Below are 18,692 nucleotides of genomic sequence, written 5' to 3'. Positions count from 1 at the left end.
GGTATCAATGGCAGTAGTGGTGGTGATGTGGGGGGGGGGAATCAGTGGTGGTGATGTGCAGGGGATCAGAGGCAGTAGTGGTGGTGATGTGCGGGGGATCAGAGGCAGTAGTGGTGGTGGGGTATCAGTTGCAGTAGTGGTGGTGATGTGGGGGGGATCAGAGGCAGTAGTGGTGGTGGGGGGGTATCAGTTGCAGTAGTGGTGGTGATGTGGGGGGGATCAGAGGTAGTAGTGGTGGTGATGTGCGGGGGATCAGAGGCAGTAGTGGTGGTGGGGGGGTATCAGTTGCAGTAGTGGTGGTGATGTGGGGGGGATCAGAGGCAGTAGTGGTGGTGATGTGCGGGGGATCAGAGGCAGTAGTGGTGGTGGGGGGGTATCAGTGGCAGTAGTGGTGGTGATGTGGGGGGGGGATCAGAGGCAGTAGTGGTGGTGATGTGGGGGGGGGTCAGGGCAGTAGTGATGGTGACGTGGGGGGGGGATCAGAGGCAGTAGTGGTGGTTATGTGGGGGGGGGGTCAGTGGCAGTATTGGTGGTGGGGGGGTCAGTGGCAGGAGTGGTAGTTATGTGGGGGGATCAGTGGCAGTAGTAGTGGTGGTGGGGTGGGCATCAGTGGCAGTAGTGATGGTGATGTAGGGGGGTTCAGTGGCAGTAGTGGTGGTGGGGTGGGCATCAGTGGCAGTAGTGGTGGTGATGTAGGGGGGGGGGAAATCAGTGGCAGTGTTGATTTAGAGGGATGGGTGCCACTCACTTGCAGATCTCTTGATTCCCCCTCCATGATAGTTCTTCATTGAGCGAGCAGAGAGGATAGGTGGGCCTGCGAGAACCAGTCTGAGAAGATCGGCGGAGCGGGCGGGGACTGTGCCCCTGAGTGCGGGTGGAGAGGATGGGTGGAGCGGGCAGAGAGGATGGGCGAAGCCGGCGTGTACTGTGCCGTGAGTGCGGGAGGAGATAATGGGCGGAGCGGGCAGGGACTGTACCGTGAGTGCGAGAGGAGAGGATGGGCGGACCACATGGAGAGGGCGGGGACTGTGCCGAGGATGGGCGGAGTGGGCGGGGACTGCAGAGTGCTCGTAAGTGAGGGCGGGCAACAGTTTGGGTACATGACCAATGTACTCCCAGGCAGCGGCTGGCCCCCCCTTCAGTGGCAGAACTCAGGGGCCTGGTCGCAAGTGCGACTGGTGTGACCCTGATAATCCCACCGCTGGTTCCAAAGCCATGTCCGGATTGTTTTAAGCAGCTCTAATCAAGAAAGAGGTATTTATGTCTAAAGTGCTCATTCTTAAACAGAGTTTCTGCTTTGTCCCTGAAAAGCAAAAGGGCAGTTATTTATCTAATTGCAAACAACATATTCTCAAGTAATGACTGGTAATCCGAGACCATGTTATCCAGGTTGCCTAGGCTTGGAGATTGAAAACAAAGGTTTCTAATTTTCATCTGGTAAATGTTAACTTAAAAAAAAAAGTAAAATGATGCAATTTAGTAATGCTACCATGTGACATGCACATTTTATGTGAAGTGTTCTTTTAATGGTCATGCGTACCTCCACTCGAATAGCTGTGTGTGTAGCAGCCATTTTGTTTGCATCACAAGTCTGCCCTGCCATTTTGTCCTAAGATTGCATAGCCACAGAAACCTCTCCTCAGATGCTCAATTGGTCAGATGGTCTCTGTCAACATCCCTTTGATACCAGAGAAAAGGGGAACGCCAAGACAGTTTGAGAGCTCTTGTTTAAAATCAAATTAAAGAGGAAGTAAACCCTGATGGGTTTTACTTCCTCTTTATTTACCTGCAAAGATAAAGCATAATGGGCTACTATGCATCGCATAGTAGCCCATTATGTGTCACTTACCTGAAACCGAAGCCTGCGATGTCACCGCTGTCCCCACTGGCAGCGAGCGTCCATCTTCACCCCTCTTCCTTCCGGGGCCACGAACTCCGGCCGGAGTCGCATGACCCCATTAGAAACGTCACGATCTGCCCTTTCTAAAGTACGCATGCGCCGTAGACATAGGCGCATGCGTCATAGACATCGGCCCAAGGCTTCATTGTAAATATCTCCTAAATTGTGGAGGTTTAGGAGATATTTCCAGCACCTATAGGTAAGCCTTAATATAGGCTTACCTGTAGGTAAAAAAGGTTGTACAGCTGCCATACCATTTATGCTTATTTGTTGGACTCTGCAAACCAGGACATTGTTTAGTATTCTTCATTTTCAAATCCTTTTTATTTCTCCTTTGCATTGTTGTCTCTTTATTTCTTTGCAACACCCTTTATCTTTAAATATTTTATTTGCACAACTTTGACCTTTTCATTAATAAATCCTATTTTAAAAAATGTAAAACTGTCTCTAAAACTTTTAATGCAAACTAAAAGAATCCCTGTCTCTTGAAGAGTGCTACTGTAGTATAAATCTCTGAACACAGGTCCGCGGAGACAGTGGCCCGGATTCAGAGAGCAGTTACGACGGCGTATCTCCGGATACGCCGTCGTAACTCTGAGTTGCGGGGTCGTATCTATGCGACGGATTCATAGAATCAGTTACGCATAGATTTCCCTAAGATCCGACCGGCGTAAGTGTCTTACACCGTCGTATCTTAGGCTGCATATTTACGCTGGCCGCTAGGTGGCGCTTCTGTAGATTTACGCGAAGAATATGCAAATTAGGTAGATACGCCGATTCAGAAACGTACGTCCGCCCGGCGCATTTTTTTACGTAGTTTACGTTAGGCTTTTTCCGGCGTAAAGTTACCCCTGCTATATGAGGCGTATCCTATGTTAAGTATGGACGTCGTTCCCGCGTCGAATTTTAAACTTTTTACGCCATTTGCGTAAGTCGTTCGCGAATAGGGCTGTACGTAAGTTACGTTCACGTCTAAAGCATTGACGACTTGCGGTGTAATTTCGAGCATGCGCACTGGGATTCTTTCACGAACGGCGCAAGTCAAATACGTGGGGTCACAATTAATTTGAATAAAACACGCCCACATCATCCACATTTGAATTAGGCGGGCTTACGCCGGACCACATACGTTACGTCGCCGTAACTTAGGGCGCAAGTTCTTTGAATACGGAACTTGCGCCCTAATTTACGACGGTGTAACGTATCTGAGATACGTTACGCCCGCCGATAGATACACCATTGTATCTGAATCCGGGCCCGTGTGTGTATAGAAGTTTATTTTTCATAATTGTTATTGCTAATCTAATGGAAGTTATGACTCTTCGGTAAAAAGTTTGTGGTGGCAGTTAAAGAGTTAATTACTTAACTAACTAACCCAGTGACAATCGCTTTCAGGCTGCTGGCCCCTAAATGGTGGTCTAGCGAGCTGGAAAATCTTTGAGCCAGGTGCAACTAAAAGTGGCATTGTTGCGTAAGTAACAGCATGGTGAGAGATTGGCCAGTCCTTTGTCATGAGTTGGTGAGAAGGGCAGGGGTATGACATCCGCTTTCATCACAATCCTAGCTTTATATTAAAGGGGTTGTAAAGGTATATATTTTTTCCTAAATAGCTTCCTTTACCTTAGTGCAGTCCTCCTTCACTTACCTCATCCTTCCATTTTGCTTTTAAATGTCCTCATTTCTTCTGAGAAATCCTCACTTCCTGTTCTTCTGTCTGTAACTACACACAGTAATGCAAGGCTTTCTCCCTGGTGTGGAGTGTCGTGCTCGCCCCCTCCCTTGGACTACAGGAGAGTCAGGACGCTCTCTACGTTGCAGATAGAGAAAAGAGCTGTGTCTAAGTGGGAGTCCTGACTCTCCTGTAGTCCAAGGAAGGAGGCGAGTACGACACTCCACACCAGGGAGAAAGCCTTGCATTACTGTGTGGAGTTACAGACAGAAGAACAGGAAGTGAGGATTTCTCAGAAGAAATAAGGACATTTAAAAGCAAAATAGAAGAATGAGGTAAGTGAAGGAGGATTGCACTAAGGTAAAGGAAGCTATTTAGGAAAAGAAAATTGTACATTTACAACCCCTTTAATACTCACCCACAGTGGGGGTTAGCACACTAGAGTAATGGTCATGGAATTATACCCAATCCTTTATCACTATCCCTAATATACTGTATCCAGAACGCAATGTATGTATTATGAGCACACATCCAAATCTGTATATCGTACACTTCTAAACTCCAAATGACACTACTAATTCTACCTTTAACTCTTCACCAGAGGATAAGCTCATAGTCATAAGGATAAAGTCTCTCTTATAGTCCAGGAAAATGTTGTATTGTGCATTCTCTTCTTGAGAGGATACATATTTTCCCAATGGTGTTTTACAAAAGATCTCCAGAAATTTCATTGCAGGACCTAAAAAAGCAAAAACATATAATTATTTTTAATTCAGACATACACACATCTAGGAAGCAGAACGTGAACGTTACTCAAATCCATTTACAACTAGTTAAAGGTGGTGCAGAACACAGATGGGGCCCTATTCACATCCATTGTGGTATGTTAAAGCAGGTGTGCTATGTCATATTAATGTGCAACTAGGCTGCCAAAGCACCACAATGGCCATTTTTAAAATGTCTGGTAAAAGGTGTGCAGCTTCCCTCCCCCCAGCCCCCTTATATACTTACCTAAGCCCGATCTCGATCCAGCACTATGCCGAGAGCAGCAACTCTCTGTGTTTTTATCTCTCCTCACTGTACATGGAGGCAGCAGCTGGAGCCATTGGCTCCTGCTGCTATCAATCACAGCCAGTGAGAAGGGAGCGAGGGGCAGGGCCAACCGCAATGTGTGTGTGTCTTTGGACACACACAGAGTGGCTTGGGATTGAGCCCACACAAATGCACCCATAGCAGTAGGTAAGGCAAAGTACTGCCTCACATAAGAAGTCCATTCGGACAAAACGTATGTCAGGCTAGGCAAGGAGGCAGCGGTGACATCATGGCACCCGTGGAGGGTGTAAGACGGCTGTTGTGTTTTCCTAATGCCTTTTTTAACATTGCTCTTGTAATTCGTTTTTATTAAACCCATTTTTTAATACTTTGGATGTTGGGCAATTCGTTTTTTAATATCTCTTCTCATTGATATATAACATGGATGGTCTGAGGTTCTCTAAGGATTTTTAGTTATGGGGATTTCCATCATTGATATCCACAAGGCAGCTTAGAAACCTGAAGTGAGAGGTTAAGCTCACTGATGTGAGTCTTAGAATCTGGTAAGAGGATATATTTGTCCTTATTTCCTATGGGGAGCACTGGATGTTGCACCAATTAAGAATTAGAGGACAACTGCACTTGATTGTGAATCGCCTTCTATGGACTTTATGGACACTTAACAATAATTTGTTTTTTTTTATTTGTATTTCATTATTGATGTAGTCATTTATAATGATTTATGCATAGAGATATAACAGCGTAATACATTCTTATTTTATTTTTGGTTTATTACGGTGTACAATATTGTAAGTGCTGCTGTTTTCCTTTTCACATATTTTTTCATTTATTTTTATATTTTTTCACACGGGACTCTCCAAGCGCAGGTTTTTTTTCCTTTTTATATAACTTGTATTAACACCATTTTACATGAGTTCAATTGGGCTTTAAGGTTACATGTAGGGATGAGCCGAACACCCCCCTGTTCGGTTCGCACCAGAACCTGCGAACACACCAAATGTTCGTGTGAACTTTAGAACCCCATTAAAGTCTATAGGACTCAAACGTTTTAAATCTAAAGTGCTAATATCAAAGGCTAATATGCAAGTTATTGTTCTATAAAGTGTTTGGGGACCTGGGTCCTGCCCCAGGGGACATGTATCAATGCAAAAAAAAGTTTTAAAAGCGGACGTTTTTTCGGGAGCAGTGAATTTAATAATGCTTAAAGTGAAACAATAAAAGTGAAATATTCCTTTAAATTTCGTACCTGGGGGGGGTGTAAAGTATGCATGTGAAATAGCGCATGTTTACTGTACTTAGAACTGTCTCTGCACAAAGTGTGATTTCTGAAGGAAAGAAGTCATTTAAAAATGACTCGCGGCTATATGAATTGTCGGCTCCCGGCATTTCAGAGAGAATTCATTCATAAAAAAAAAAAGCGTGGGGGTCCCTCCAAATTCAATTACCAGGCCCTTCAGGTCTGGTATGGATATTAAGGGGAACCCTGCCGTCAGTTTAAAAAAAAAATGACGTGGGGTTCCCCCCAAATATCAATTCCAGACCCTTCAGGTCTGGTGTGGATTTTAAGGGAAACTTCACCCCAAATTAAAAGAAAAAAATGGCGTGGAGTTCCCCCAAAAATCCACACCAGACCCCTTATCCGAGCAGTTAACCTGGCCGGCCGCAGAAGAGAGGGGGGGACGAGAGAGCGCCCACCCCCTCCTGAACCGTACCAGGCCACATGCCCTCAACATGGGGAGGATGTCCCCATGTTGATGGGGACAAGGGCCTCATCCCCACAACCCTGGCCGGTGGTTGTGGAGGTCTGCGGGCGGGGGGCTTATCTGAATCTGGAAGACCCCTTTAACAAAGGGGACCCCCAGATCCTGGCCCCCCACTATGTGAATTGGTAATGGGGTACATTGTACCCCTACCATTTCACGAAGGAAGTGTAAATAATTGTAAAAAAACACACACACTGTGGAAAAAAGTAATTTATTAAAAAGAGGCGGGGCCACCCATCACGTGACCCCCACCCCCTCTGACGCAAGGGGGAAGCCTGGGCTTCCCCAGTGACGTAGCAGAGGGTGCGTCAGAGGGGGACGGAGTCACGTGATGGGTGGCCCCGCCTCACCTATATAAGAAATGTCACTAGCTCCAGCCATGTCATTCGCCGGGCTGTCTCCAGTGGAGACAGGCGGCCGGCGATGCTAGCTCTGGATCCCGGACCTGGATGGATCTTCTCATCGCTGGACCCCGGCGGAGATGAGATCACCTGACGCTGGATACCGACAACGTTAGAGTGGGGACCGAGAGTGGATTATCACCGCTGGATTTTTTTTTCTTTTTAATAAATGACTTTTTTCCACGGTGCGTGTGTGTTTTTTTACAATTATTTACACATCCTTAATTATTTACACATACAATGTACCCCATTACCAATTCACATGGGGGGGCAGGATCTGGGGGTCCCCTTTGTTAAAGCGGTATTCCAGATTCTGATAAGCCCCCACCCGCAGACCCCCACAACCACCGGCCAGGGTTGTGGGGATGAGGCCCTTGTCCCCATCAACATGGGGACATCCTCCCCATGTTGAGGGCATGTGGCCTGGTAAGGTTCAGGGGGGGGCTCTCTCGTCCCCCCTCTCTTTTCTGCAGCCGGCCAGGTTACGTGCTCGGATAAGGGGTCTGGTGTGGATTTTTGGGGGAACTCCACGCCATTTCTTTTTAAATTTGGGGTGGAGTTCCCCTTAAAATCCACACCAGACCTATAGGGTCTGGAATGGATATTTGGGGGGAACCCCACGTCATTTTTTTGTCGGGAGCCGACAATTCATTATAGCCGCGAGTCATTTTTAAATAACTTTTTTTCCTTCAGAAATTACACTTTGTGCAGAGACAGTTCTAAATACGGGAAACATGCGCTATTTCACATGCATACCTTACACCCCTCCCTAGGTACGATATTTAAAGGAATATTTCACTTCTATTGTTTCACTTTAAGCATTATTAAATTCACTGCTCCGGATACATGTCCCCTGGGGCAGGACCCAGGTCCCCAAACACTTTTTAGGACAATAACTTGCATATTAGCCTTTAAAATTAGCACTTTAGATTTCTCCCATAGACTTTAACAGGGTGTTCCGTGGCTTTTCGAATTTGCCGCGGACACCCCAAATTGTTCGTTGTTCGCCGTACAAGAGAACAGGCAAAGTTCGAGTCGAACATGAGTTTGACTCAAACTCAAAGCTCATCCCTAGTTACATGTAAACATGCTCTATTGTGGCTTGAGAAAGAGGCAGAGAGGCCTTGAAATGCGTGACCATGCCCCCTTCAAGCTCTCAGGCATCTAATGTCACACTGACTTGCATGGCTCCCTGAGCATTTCTGAGCCAGTGGATGCAGAGTCTCTGGACTGAATCGCTACTGATGTTATGTGCCTTAGTGATCTGATGACAGCCCCTAGTAGAAAACGTTTGTATGACAAGCACTTATTAAATGTGACCTGTTTTTTGTTGTTTTCACTAATAAATGTACATTTTACTGCACTTAGGTGCACACTCTGCTATTTTTCTTTTTAAAGTGTTACTATACCCAACAACAGTAAAATCCGTCTGTATATGCCAGTGTTTCTCAACTCCAGTCCACAAGGCACCCCAACAGGTCGTGTTTTCAGGTTTTCCCTCAGATGAAACTGCTGTGGTAATTACTGAGGCAGTGAAACTGACCAAATCACCTGTGCAAAATAATGGAAATCCTAAAAATATGACCTGTTCAGGGGCCCTGAGTACTGGAGTTGAGAAACACTGGTATATGCAGTAAAGCATGCTTGTTATACTCACTGTGGATCCTAAGGGGTTAATTCTACTGCATTGTGTAAAAAGTCTGTTTGATACTGTCTTCCCTGATCCTCCCATTCTTCCACAGGCCCCAATCATCTCCCGATAGAATAGAGCCTTGGGGGCACTCTGCATATGCTAAGTTTTCTGTGTGTTGCTGGAGAGTTTTTATTTTTTTTTCAGACTGCATGTGATCAGCACAGGGCCAATCAGCACTATCCAGACAAAGGGCCAAGGGATATACAGCCTCATAAAACAGTCGGAGTAGAATGAAAACTCCTCCTACAAGCTTTAACCAGTGTTAGGCTGGGCACTGATAGATGTCACATGACTTCTATATACTGCTGATGAGAAAAGGTATTTAGCAGTTTATATTTACTAAAAATAGGATTTTTAATAACAGCTTACCTGTAAAATCCTTTTCTTGGAGTACACCATGGGACACAGAGCCTCTATTCATTACATAGTGGGTTGTTTGGTCACCAGAGGTGATTGGACACTGGCACAACCAATGAAGATACGTTCCCCTCCATATAACCCCTCCCCTTAGTGAAGCACCTCAGTTTTTGTAGCAAAGCAGTAAGGTTCCCATAAGAAGGGGGGGACCTCTGTGTCCCGTGGTGTACTCCAAGAAAAGGATTTTTACAGGTAAGCTGTTATTAAAAATCCACGGGACATAGAGCCTCTATTGATTACATAGTGGGACGTCCCAGAGCAATGCTCAATGAAGGGTGGGAGACAAGAAGCCCTATACTGCTGCCTGCAGCATGCTATGCCCAAAAGCAGAATCCTCATTTCCTTTTACATCTATTTGATAGAATTTGGTAAACATATGGACTGAAGACCAAGTCGCAGCTTTACAGATCTGAGCCATGGAAGCCTGGTGATGCACTGCCCATGAAGCACTTATTGCCCTGGTAGAGTGGGCCTTAACAGAAAAAGGAGGAATTTTGTTCCTTAAAGGGGTGGTTCCCCCTAAAACACATTGCTAACAATAGATTCGTAAGACCCGTTACACTGCGGGTAGGCTGGCTTTTTTTTTTTTTTTTTTTTTAGTACATACCGAGATCTCCCCGTCTCGTCCCTTGTCGGTGGGCGTTCCTAGTTGATTGACGTTCCTCGGACGGGCGCGTACGTGACGTCACGACTTTCCGAAAGAAGCCGAACGTCGCTGCGCATGCGCCGTATAGAGCCGACTCTATACGGCGCATGCACAGCGACGTTCGGCTTCTTTCGGAAAGTCGTGACGTCACGTACGCGCCCGTCCGAGGAACGTCAATCAACTAGGAACGCCCACCGCCAAGGGACGAGACGGGGAGATCTCGGTATGTACGAAAAAAAAAAAAAAAAGCCAGCCTACCCGCAGTGTAACGGGTCTTACGAATCTATTGTTAGAAATTAGTTTTAGGGGGAACCACCGCTTTAAACCATAAGCTTTAATAATTACTTGTCAAATCCACCTAGAAATGGTGGATTTTGATGTCGCTTGGCCCTTCCTGGGACCATCTGGCACAATAAACAAAACATCTGTTTTACGTATCTGAACAGTTGCCTGCAGATAAACTTTTACTGCTCTCACTACATCTAGAGAGTGCAATAACTTTTCCCCCCGCTGTCTGCGGATTAGGAAAAAAAAAAAGGCAAAAAAGGCAATGTTTTGATTTAAATGAAACACCGACACCAACTTTGGAAGAAAGGTAGGATGGGGGCGAAGTACAATTTTGTCTTTGCGACAAATGAAATAAGGCTCCTTATAAGAAAGAGCTGCTAACTCTCATACTCTTCTAGCAGAAGAGATAGCAATCAAAAAGGCCAACTTCCTCCTCAAAAGAATCAAAGGAATATGGCGGATAGGTTCAAAAGGTTGCCTTTGCAAGACTGATAATAATACTGATAAGTTCAAATCCCAGGGACATAAGGGAGACTTGACTGGCCCATATCCGCAGTACTTCCTGAATGAAAGCCCGAACTAGGGAATGAGATGCCAGCAGGCTCTGAAAAAAGACTGATAGCGCCGATTTTTGACCCTTGATGGTATTCAGGGCTAATTCCATATCCACTCCTAATTGGCAAAAGGCGAAAATCCTACTTATAGCATACTTTTGAGGATTCCACCCTCTAGATTCACACCAGGAAACATACGCCTTCCAGACTCTATAGTAGACTGCTTTCTAGCATTAATGAGTGTAGAAAGAACTGGATCCGAGATCCCTCGTTTCTTCAAAATGTAGGTCTCAGTAGCCAGACCGTCAAATTTTGCCTTTGTAAGGAAGGATGGGACACTGGACCCTGCTAAAGCAGGTCATGACGTAGTGGAAGGTCTTCCTACCGCCATCTTTATGATCTCGGCGTACCAAGACCTCCTGGGACAATTTGGGGCCACTAGGAGTACTGGTATTCCCTCCTTCTTGATCCTGCACAGTAATCTCTTCAAGAAAGGGATCGGGGGGAATGCATAGATCAGTGAAAACTGATTCCAGGGAATTATCAGAGCATCCATTCCGTAGGCCAGCGGATCTCTCGTCCTGGACACAAAGTTGTTCAACTTCCTGTTGAGCCTGAAAGCCAACAGGTCTACATCTGGGGTCCCCCATGTCTGGCATATTGCCTGAAAGACATGGGGGTGTAGAGACCACTCTCCTGGTGACAGTTGCTGGCGACTTAGATAGTCCGCTTGCCAGTTTTCTACCCCTGGAATGAAGATTGCAGAAAGACCAGGAACATGATCCCGGTTGCCTTCTTCGTGATTGATATAAGCTAATGCAGTAGTTTTGTCAGATTAAATCCGAACAGGGTGGCCCTGTAACCTGTGTGTCCAGGTTCTGAGGGCTAAGAATACTGCCCGAATCTCCAGTATGTTGATGGGCAGGCTCACTTCGGTTTTGGACCAGGTACCCTGGGCTGAAGCTTCTTCTAACACTGCTCCCCAGCATAACAGGCTGGCATCCCTAGACACCACCTTCCAGGTGACTGGGAGAAAGGACCTTCCTTTCCGCATGTTGTCGGTCTTTAACCACCAACTGAAGCTTTGGCGCACCTGTGGAGATAGGCGCATGGGTAAATCCAGAGTTTGGCTTTTCCTGTTCCAGGCAGCTAGAATATTGCCTTGCAGTAGTCTCAAATGAAACTGGGTGTAAGGAACAGCCTCGAAGGAGGCCACCATCTTCCCTAATAGCCTCATACAGAGGCGAATCGATGGTCCCTTCTTCACCCTGACTTTGTGGATCAATTCTCTTAAAGACTTGATCTTTGGCTCTGGCAGGAATACCCTGCTTTGGGGTTGTGTCTATGATTATGCCCAAATACTCTACCCTTCTTAGGGCTTGTAGGGAGGATTTCTGTAAGTTTATGGTCCATCCTGCTCCAGGTATCTTACTGTATTGAGTACTGCTTGACCTAATCCTGACACTGACTGATTTATCACAAGTAGATCGTCTAGATAGGGCATCACCGCTATGGCCCGTGCCCTCAACTTTGCCAGCAGAGGGGCCAGAACCTTTGTAAATACTCAGGGCGCGGTTGCCAAACCAAAGGGCAAAGCCACAAACTAGAAGTGGCGATCTTCTACCGCAAACCTTAGGAACTTTTGGTGAGCGGGATAGATAGGACCTGACACTGTTCTGGAGCATGGTGAGTGGAACTCAGCTCTTTACTCCCTCTAGTGGTGCCCAAAAAGAAGACACCTATCCCAAAAATAGGAAGAGTCCTTAAAGGAGTTGTAAAGGAAAAAAATGTTTTGCCTAAAATTAATGTCTGCAAGGTAGACAGACAGAATAGTGTAATGATTCTGTTAAAAAACGAGTAAATACCTATTAAATTCCTTCACCTATATCACCTCCGGTGTTCTAGTTTCTGTTCTCTCATTCACGTCCTGGTTTGCGGCTCTCGTTCATGTAAGAACTACATTTCCCAGTATGAATTGCGGCACGCCCAGTAATTCACACCTCCTTGAAGTCTCTAACACGTAGAGAGCGTCCTGCCGCACAGATGTAGTTCCCAGGAGGGGGCGAGCACGTCACTGACCACCGCAGTAAAGCCTCCCTTCACGGTGGTGAGTAACAATCAGACAACTAACGTGGATTCACAGAGGGTACTAGTGAATATGATTCACCTATAATGGTGGACCGATCCACCATCATAGGTGAATCATATTCACTAGTACCCTCTGTGAATCCAAGTTAGTTGTCTCACAACTTAGCGCCCTCATCCACACCTATATCACATATCTCACAGCTCACCCCTGTACCATGAGAAGCAGCTCAATTCCTATCACATTGTATTATATTTAAAACAACCATTTTCACCTTTGTGAATCCCAACATATTTAATTACTTGGCGCGGAAAACACCTCACTTTCTATCAACAATCAGACAAGCAGGAAGTGAACAGAACAGAGAAGAAATAGAGCAACTTCTGAGCAAAAACGTACAATGAGGAAGTGAAAAGAGGAATGTCTGCAGGTAAAGGATGCTTAATATGAAAAAAAAAAACATTTTCCTTTACAACCCCTTTAAGCTTCATGCTTAGGACTCCCTTCCTGACTTACCTTATCCCCGCTGCAGGTTTTCTGCTGAGACCAAACAGATACCAAACTTCACCCATCACGGCGTGTATGTGTGCCAACATTTCAGGGATATGGGTTCCTATTTAAAGTAGACCTCTTCCCTGGGCCTTGTAAAAGACTCTGCCAGAACCTTTAGCATACAGTGTATTGAAAGTGCTGGACCCTAGAGCCCAGTCCTCCGAAAAGAGACATTACAGGCGACACCTCGTTCATGAGTCCTGGATACCATCCAGTTTTGGTGTAATACTTTAGGCAGAGGGGAGGGGTTATATAAAGGGGAACTTGTCTTCATTGGTTGTGCCAGCGTTCAATCACCTCTGGTGACCATACAACCCACTATGTAATGAATAGAGGCTCTGTGTCCCGTGGTGTATGATAAAGAAATAATTGCATTTCCATGTTCTGTGTACTGTCGGAGACCAGATACAGTGAATGCAGGGGTTTTAGTGACACTTTAAGTTTACATGGCAGATTGATGTAACCGCTAGAGTGGGAAATACACAGGTTTAAGAATACCTGCTTCACTAGCTATGTGCTGGGCCTGAGTCCAGATATCTTCCAGATAATCTTTAATCCTCCAGCTGAAAGGTAAATGGTTTTCCCCAAATACAGAAATATTCATGTAATTCTTCACCAGAACGGTTTCAGTCTGAGAACTGCAACAGAAACAGTCAGATAAGCAAACAGTTAGAAATTAATATAGTCACATCCTAAAGGACTGTCTAAGCAGCACTGAATTCTTAATGCAAGATGGATCCTAGCACAGTCAATTAGACTCATTAATCAAGTAAGCTCTGCTTCTTCGTTGTGTTTTGTTCATCATCTTATCTTACATACAGAGAGAAAACGGTCCAGAATTCTGAGAAACACCCTCAATTATGCTGTGTTCGTAGACTAGCTTTAGGTCACCTAAGAGAGATCAGGATCAACATATGAAAATAAGGAAAATGCGCTTTTTGACTATAATAATGTGATTTGGTAATGCTGATACAAGCCATATGGATTTATGTGAAGTGTTTTTTTTTTTGTTATAGGCACACTCTAAACAGACACTGTCACCTTGCCCATTCAAGCCAATGTGACAGGGTCACTTTGACCTCCTCCTCTATTCTACTCGAATTCATAGTGCTCCCCTGCAGCTCATTCCTCCATCACAGCTGCTGTATAACCCTTTCGCTGCTGGGTAAAAGAGACGCATGTGACCTCCTCTTGAGAGATGAGGTGACACTACACCAAGTAAGCTATGACACCAAGTATTTTGCATTATCTGTGATGGAGGAATGGCGAGAAAGCAGTGTAAAGTTAAGTATAAGGTGCTCGTGGGGTTACATTACAGAGATCCTGACTCGTCAAGGTGACAGGATTTATTTTTTCTGGAGAAAAGTAAATTTAGGTTAAAAACAAAGAAACTCAGTTATGCTTATTAATTACTTAGTAGTTACGGTTTAATTCACCTGAGGGTATTTGAGATAGGCAGTAGCTTTTCATTGTGAAAAATGTACATCCATAAGCATTTCACATAGCTGTCCACTTTCAGGTCAACGAGGAGGTCCAGGTTGGCGTTACGATCGATCACAGACAAAATTTGTGACAAAAGTGGCGTTACAGCTTTCTGAACACGTTTCCAAAGGGTTTGCCTACACAATATAGAATTATTTCTTATTGCATTATTTAGAGAACTTTGCATTATTCATATTGTTCCTATCATAAAGCAGCTTACAATAATCAAAACTACTAGCCTATTGAAAATCTTGCATTGGGGCATAGCAAATAAAGTTGTACTGATGCAAAAATAATATTTCATAAATACTAAATAAGGTAAAAAGAAAACATTACTGTTCTGCTTTAGGAATAAGTGATCCATAGATGAAAGATGGAGATTAAATTATATCTAAACTCAAACTTTGTAAATGATTAAAACCACTTATGTGTTATTTTTGCTATCAATGTACAATTTGGGAGATTTTCCTTCCTGTTTCAAAACACAATAGCATGGAATAGGAGATCTCAACAAAGTAAAGCAAATCCTCAAAATACACATCCCCATAGGATGCTTTCTCATCTATCCCTGTTTTGGTGACAACGCAGAATTAAAGTATTTGCTTCGCTTTCAGTTGGTCACCAGATAGAGAGGGTACATTTCCCCAGGGGGGATATAAACAGCAACAACAACCCAATAGAGGTCCTAACTCCTTTAAACATTATCTGGAGTGAAAAAAAAATGTTGGCGTCTGGTATAATTTTTCTTTTTTTGCGATACCTGAAAGTTCCAGCTTCCTGCAAAGCATCTTGATTTGCAGCCTCTCGCACGACCCATTGGTCAGGCAATAAGGTATTTTCTTCATGCATCTTTAGTAAGTTATGCAGACGCCACATCAACATTTTTAGGAAAGCACCTATAAGTGAAAAACACATTAAAAATGTCAATATATATATCCAAAACTGGTTTAGGAGGCACTCACTGGTCTTGCAGAGGAAGAAGATCAAAAACAGCAGTGTTTTCATGGTCAACGTTTTGATGGAGCTCAGTCCATCTTTCTCAAAACACTATAACATGCAAGTGAACAGACTAATAAACCCCAAACCCCCATTACCAACCCCCCCCTCCACCGACAACACTCCCCCTAGTGATGACCTCACACAGTGCAATGGTTAAAGCAGTGTTATGCCCGCTACCCCACCTCCAAAAATGTAAAGTCAGCAGCTACACATACTAAAGTAAAGTAAAGTATCTGCTGACTTTTAATATTAGGACACTTACCTGTCCTGGAATCCAGTGATGTCGGCACCTCAGCAGATGTTACCATCTGCTGCCGGGTGCTGCCCCCGCCATTACCGGGAACCCTGACAGTGAAACCATGCGGCTCTACTGCGCATGCTTGAAGTGTGCTGCCCTCTCTTACTGGCCCGGCAGCAGGGGAAGGAGGGAGGGAGCCAAACTTCTGAGGTACCTCGCCGTGGCAAGGTCCGACGAACGTAGGGACAGGTAACCGCTCCCCCCCCCCCTGTGCCACATGTGGCACCAGGGGGGGGGGGGGTGAATCAGATAAGTGGAAAGTCCTAACTTATATCAAGCTATCAAAATAACTCCTACATAAAAATGACAAATTGCAAAAAAAAGTGGAACAAACAAAGCATATAATAAACATTCACAAGATGGCCACCATAGCACATGGTAAACACCAGGCAGACACGGACCATCCATAATTAGTACCATGAAAAAAAAAAAAAGTAATATGCTAGGGCAACAAATGAAAAAAAGACCACATAGCAACAACAATACTATCCAAGACCAACCACCCCATATGTACCAAAAGAAAACAATTGTAGGCACGTGAAAAGCACCCAACATAAGCCAATAAAGCACAAATATAGAAATTCATACAACTGTACTTTATATAAATCAATGCTCCACAGCCAGATAGAAGAATCCAGAGGACTCAGATATACAATAGTATAATAGCAGAGGAGGAATGATGGTGACAACCCCAAGACTAACACCACTGGGGGGGGGGGCATGCCATTCCAACATCCCAAACATGATCATAAAAAGCAATTGAGGCTTAGCTGTTCAAAAAGCCTCTTAACAGCAGGGGGTGGGACATGTTCAATAGGCATGCACTTTAAAGTTGGTATACAATGATTCTGTTCCAAGAAGTGGCGTGCCACCAGTTAGTTAGAAGTCTGGGAAGCAATTGCCTTTTGGATGACAGATCTGTGGTTGTTGAAACGATCCCCAAAATAGGTGATAGTCTTGCCTTTATAGTACAGACTGCAGGGACAGCAAAGCACCTATATCACATATTCTGATGTACAAGAAAGTCTGTGTTTAACATACACACATTTGCCCGATTGTGGGTGTAGAAAGAATTGACTGGTCAGCATATGGCAAAATATGGTACAATCTGGACAGCAGTAACAGTCGGGTTTGCCAGGACTTTCGGCTGTTATCGCTGTCCAGATTGTACCACTTCACCAATTGCTGACCGGTCAATTCTTTCTACACTCACAATCAGGCAAATGTGTGTGTATTAAACACAGACTTTCTTGTACATCAGAATATGTGATATACTTGCTTCGCTGTTCAAGCAGCCTGTATACTATACTATATAAGCAAGATTATCACCTTTCAAGGATCGGTTTAACAACCACAGATCTGCCATCCGCCAGGCATCATTCTTTACCAACTTTTGAGTATGAAGAAGGCCATCACCTGGATATCCTTCCAGTCAGAAAGCATATATGCCACCAAATGTTCTGTCCATCATGTCTCCATAAAGCCCGATTCACATCTATGCATTTTTAGTGCTTTTTGCATTTGCAGATTTGCTCTACAGAACGTGTTTCATAGGAAACCATGTTAAATGAGCTGTAGTGCAAATCTGCAAAATGCAAAAAGCACACAAAATGCATAGGTGTGAATCAGGCCTCAGTCAGGGTGTCAAAAGCACCAACAGGTAGTAAGGTAGTCAGACAAAAGTTCCAAAGGATCATAAAAAGCATTTGAGGCTTATCTGTTCATTAGGCCCCCTAGGGGCCAAGGTTTACACATCCCCCCCAAGGTAAAGGTGGGACATGCACCTTAAAGTAAGTATAGAATAAATCTGTTCCAAAAAGTGGCATGCCAACGGGAAGGAATTGCAAATGCAGCCAGACTGAGTGCACCTAGATGCTGCTGAATTTCTAGTGTGCATTCAGCCACAGAAAACTATTACATGGTTCAAGATGTGTTTAGAAATTAGGCTGCAGAAACAGTTTGAATTGCCAGAAAAATAAAACTTCATTGCTGGTTTCTTGTCAGGGCTTTAAAAAAAAAAATCACTGCTCCCATGCCAAATGGCATGCTTAAAACATTTTTCTTCCATTGGTACCTCTTCCCTAGGGCAGTGCCCTCCACCTTCCCCAGTGCAATTTTCTTTTACACCCACTTGCCTATTAGCCCCCATTGGTTTCAGTGGGGTTCATGTTTGGCACTTGAACTTTTCTGACGTTCCACTGAACCCTACTCAAAAACAGAACCCAGGGCAGTATGGCTCAACACTAATCTCCACCATTTTCTGTCCCTCGTACATACATTGATTTCGTACTCAGCCAGACAATACTGCTGGCATGGTCTCCTCTCTCCATACTCAAAGTGTAGTTCTGATGTTTGTCTAGTAACTGAGCCCCCAGCAGCCCAATTATGATGTCACAGGAAACAATAAAAGCTGTTTCTTTCTAAAGGAAATGAAAGAAAAATGATTGCTGCCACATACTCTAGAGCAGTGATCTCCAAACTGTGGCATGGGGGCCGGATGCAGTCCTTTGCTTGCCTTTATCCGGTCGTTGGGGCAGTATTCCTTCCAATGACACAACAATGGAGCATTATTCCTCTCACTGACACCAACAACTGTTCTTCCCACTAACACCAATGGTGGGGCACTATTCCTCCCACTGATACTAATAATAGGGCACTATTCCTACCACTGATACCAATGATGGGAAACTTTTCCCCTTATACTAAACATGGGGCACTATTTCTCCAACTGATACCAATGATGGGACACTACTCTTCCCCCAATAATAAACATGGGGCACTATACCTACCACTGACGCTGGGACGTTTTCTACTCCCACTGGCCAGAGTCTGGCCCCCCTATGGTCCGAACGACAGTAAAGTGGCCCTTTGTTTAGGACGTTTAGGAGAGG

General features: G+C 44.7%; 1 protein-coding gene across 5 annotated transcripts in view; it reads right to left on the bottom strand.

Annotated features, from left to right (window-relative positions):
* RNF213 (ring finger protein 213) overlaps nt 1-18,692 on the bottom strand; it is a 520,350-nt gene that overhangs the window by 121,955 nt on the left and 379,703 nt on the right. For all 5 annotated transcript variants that reach the window (XM_040345008.1, XM_040345007.1, XM_040345006.1 and 2 more), the window contains 4 exons: nt 15,265-15,400; nt 14,459-14,641; nt 13,521-13,660; nt 4,154-4,308 (listed from right to left, as the gene is read on the bottom strand). In XM_040345008.1, the coding sequence (XP_040200942.1) occupies nt 4,154-4,308; nt 13,521-13,660; nt 14,459-14,641; nt 15,265-15,400 (614 nt within the window). The remainder of the gene's footprint in view (nt 1-4,153; nt 4,309-13,520; nt 13,661-14,458; nt 14,642-15,264; nt 15,401-18,692) is intronic.

This window comes from Rana temporaria, chromosome 3 (assembly GCF_905171775.1).
Source record: "Rana temporaria chromosome 3, aRanTem1.1, whole genome shotgun sequence".
Taxonomy (NCBI): domain Eukaryota; kingdom Metazoa; phylum Chordata; class Amphibia; order Anura; family Ranidae; genus Rana; species Rana temporaria.
The sequence above is the reverse complement of the archived record's forward strand: the minus strand, read 5'-3'. Positions and strand labels throughout refer to the sequence as shown.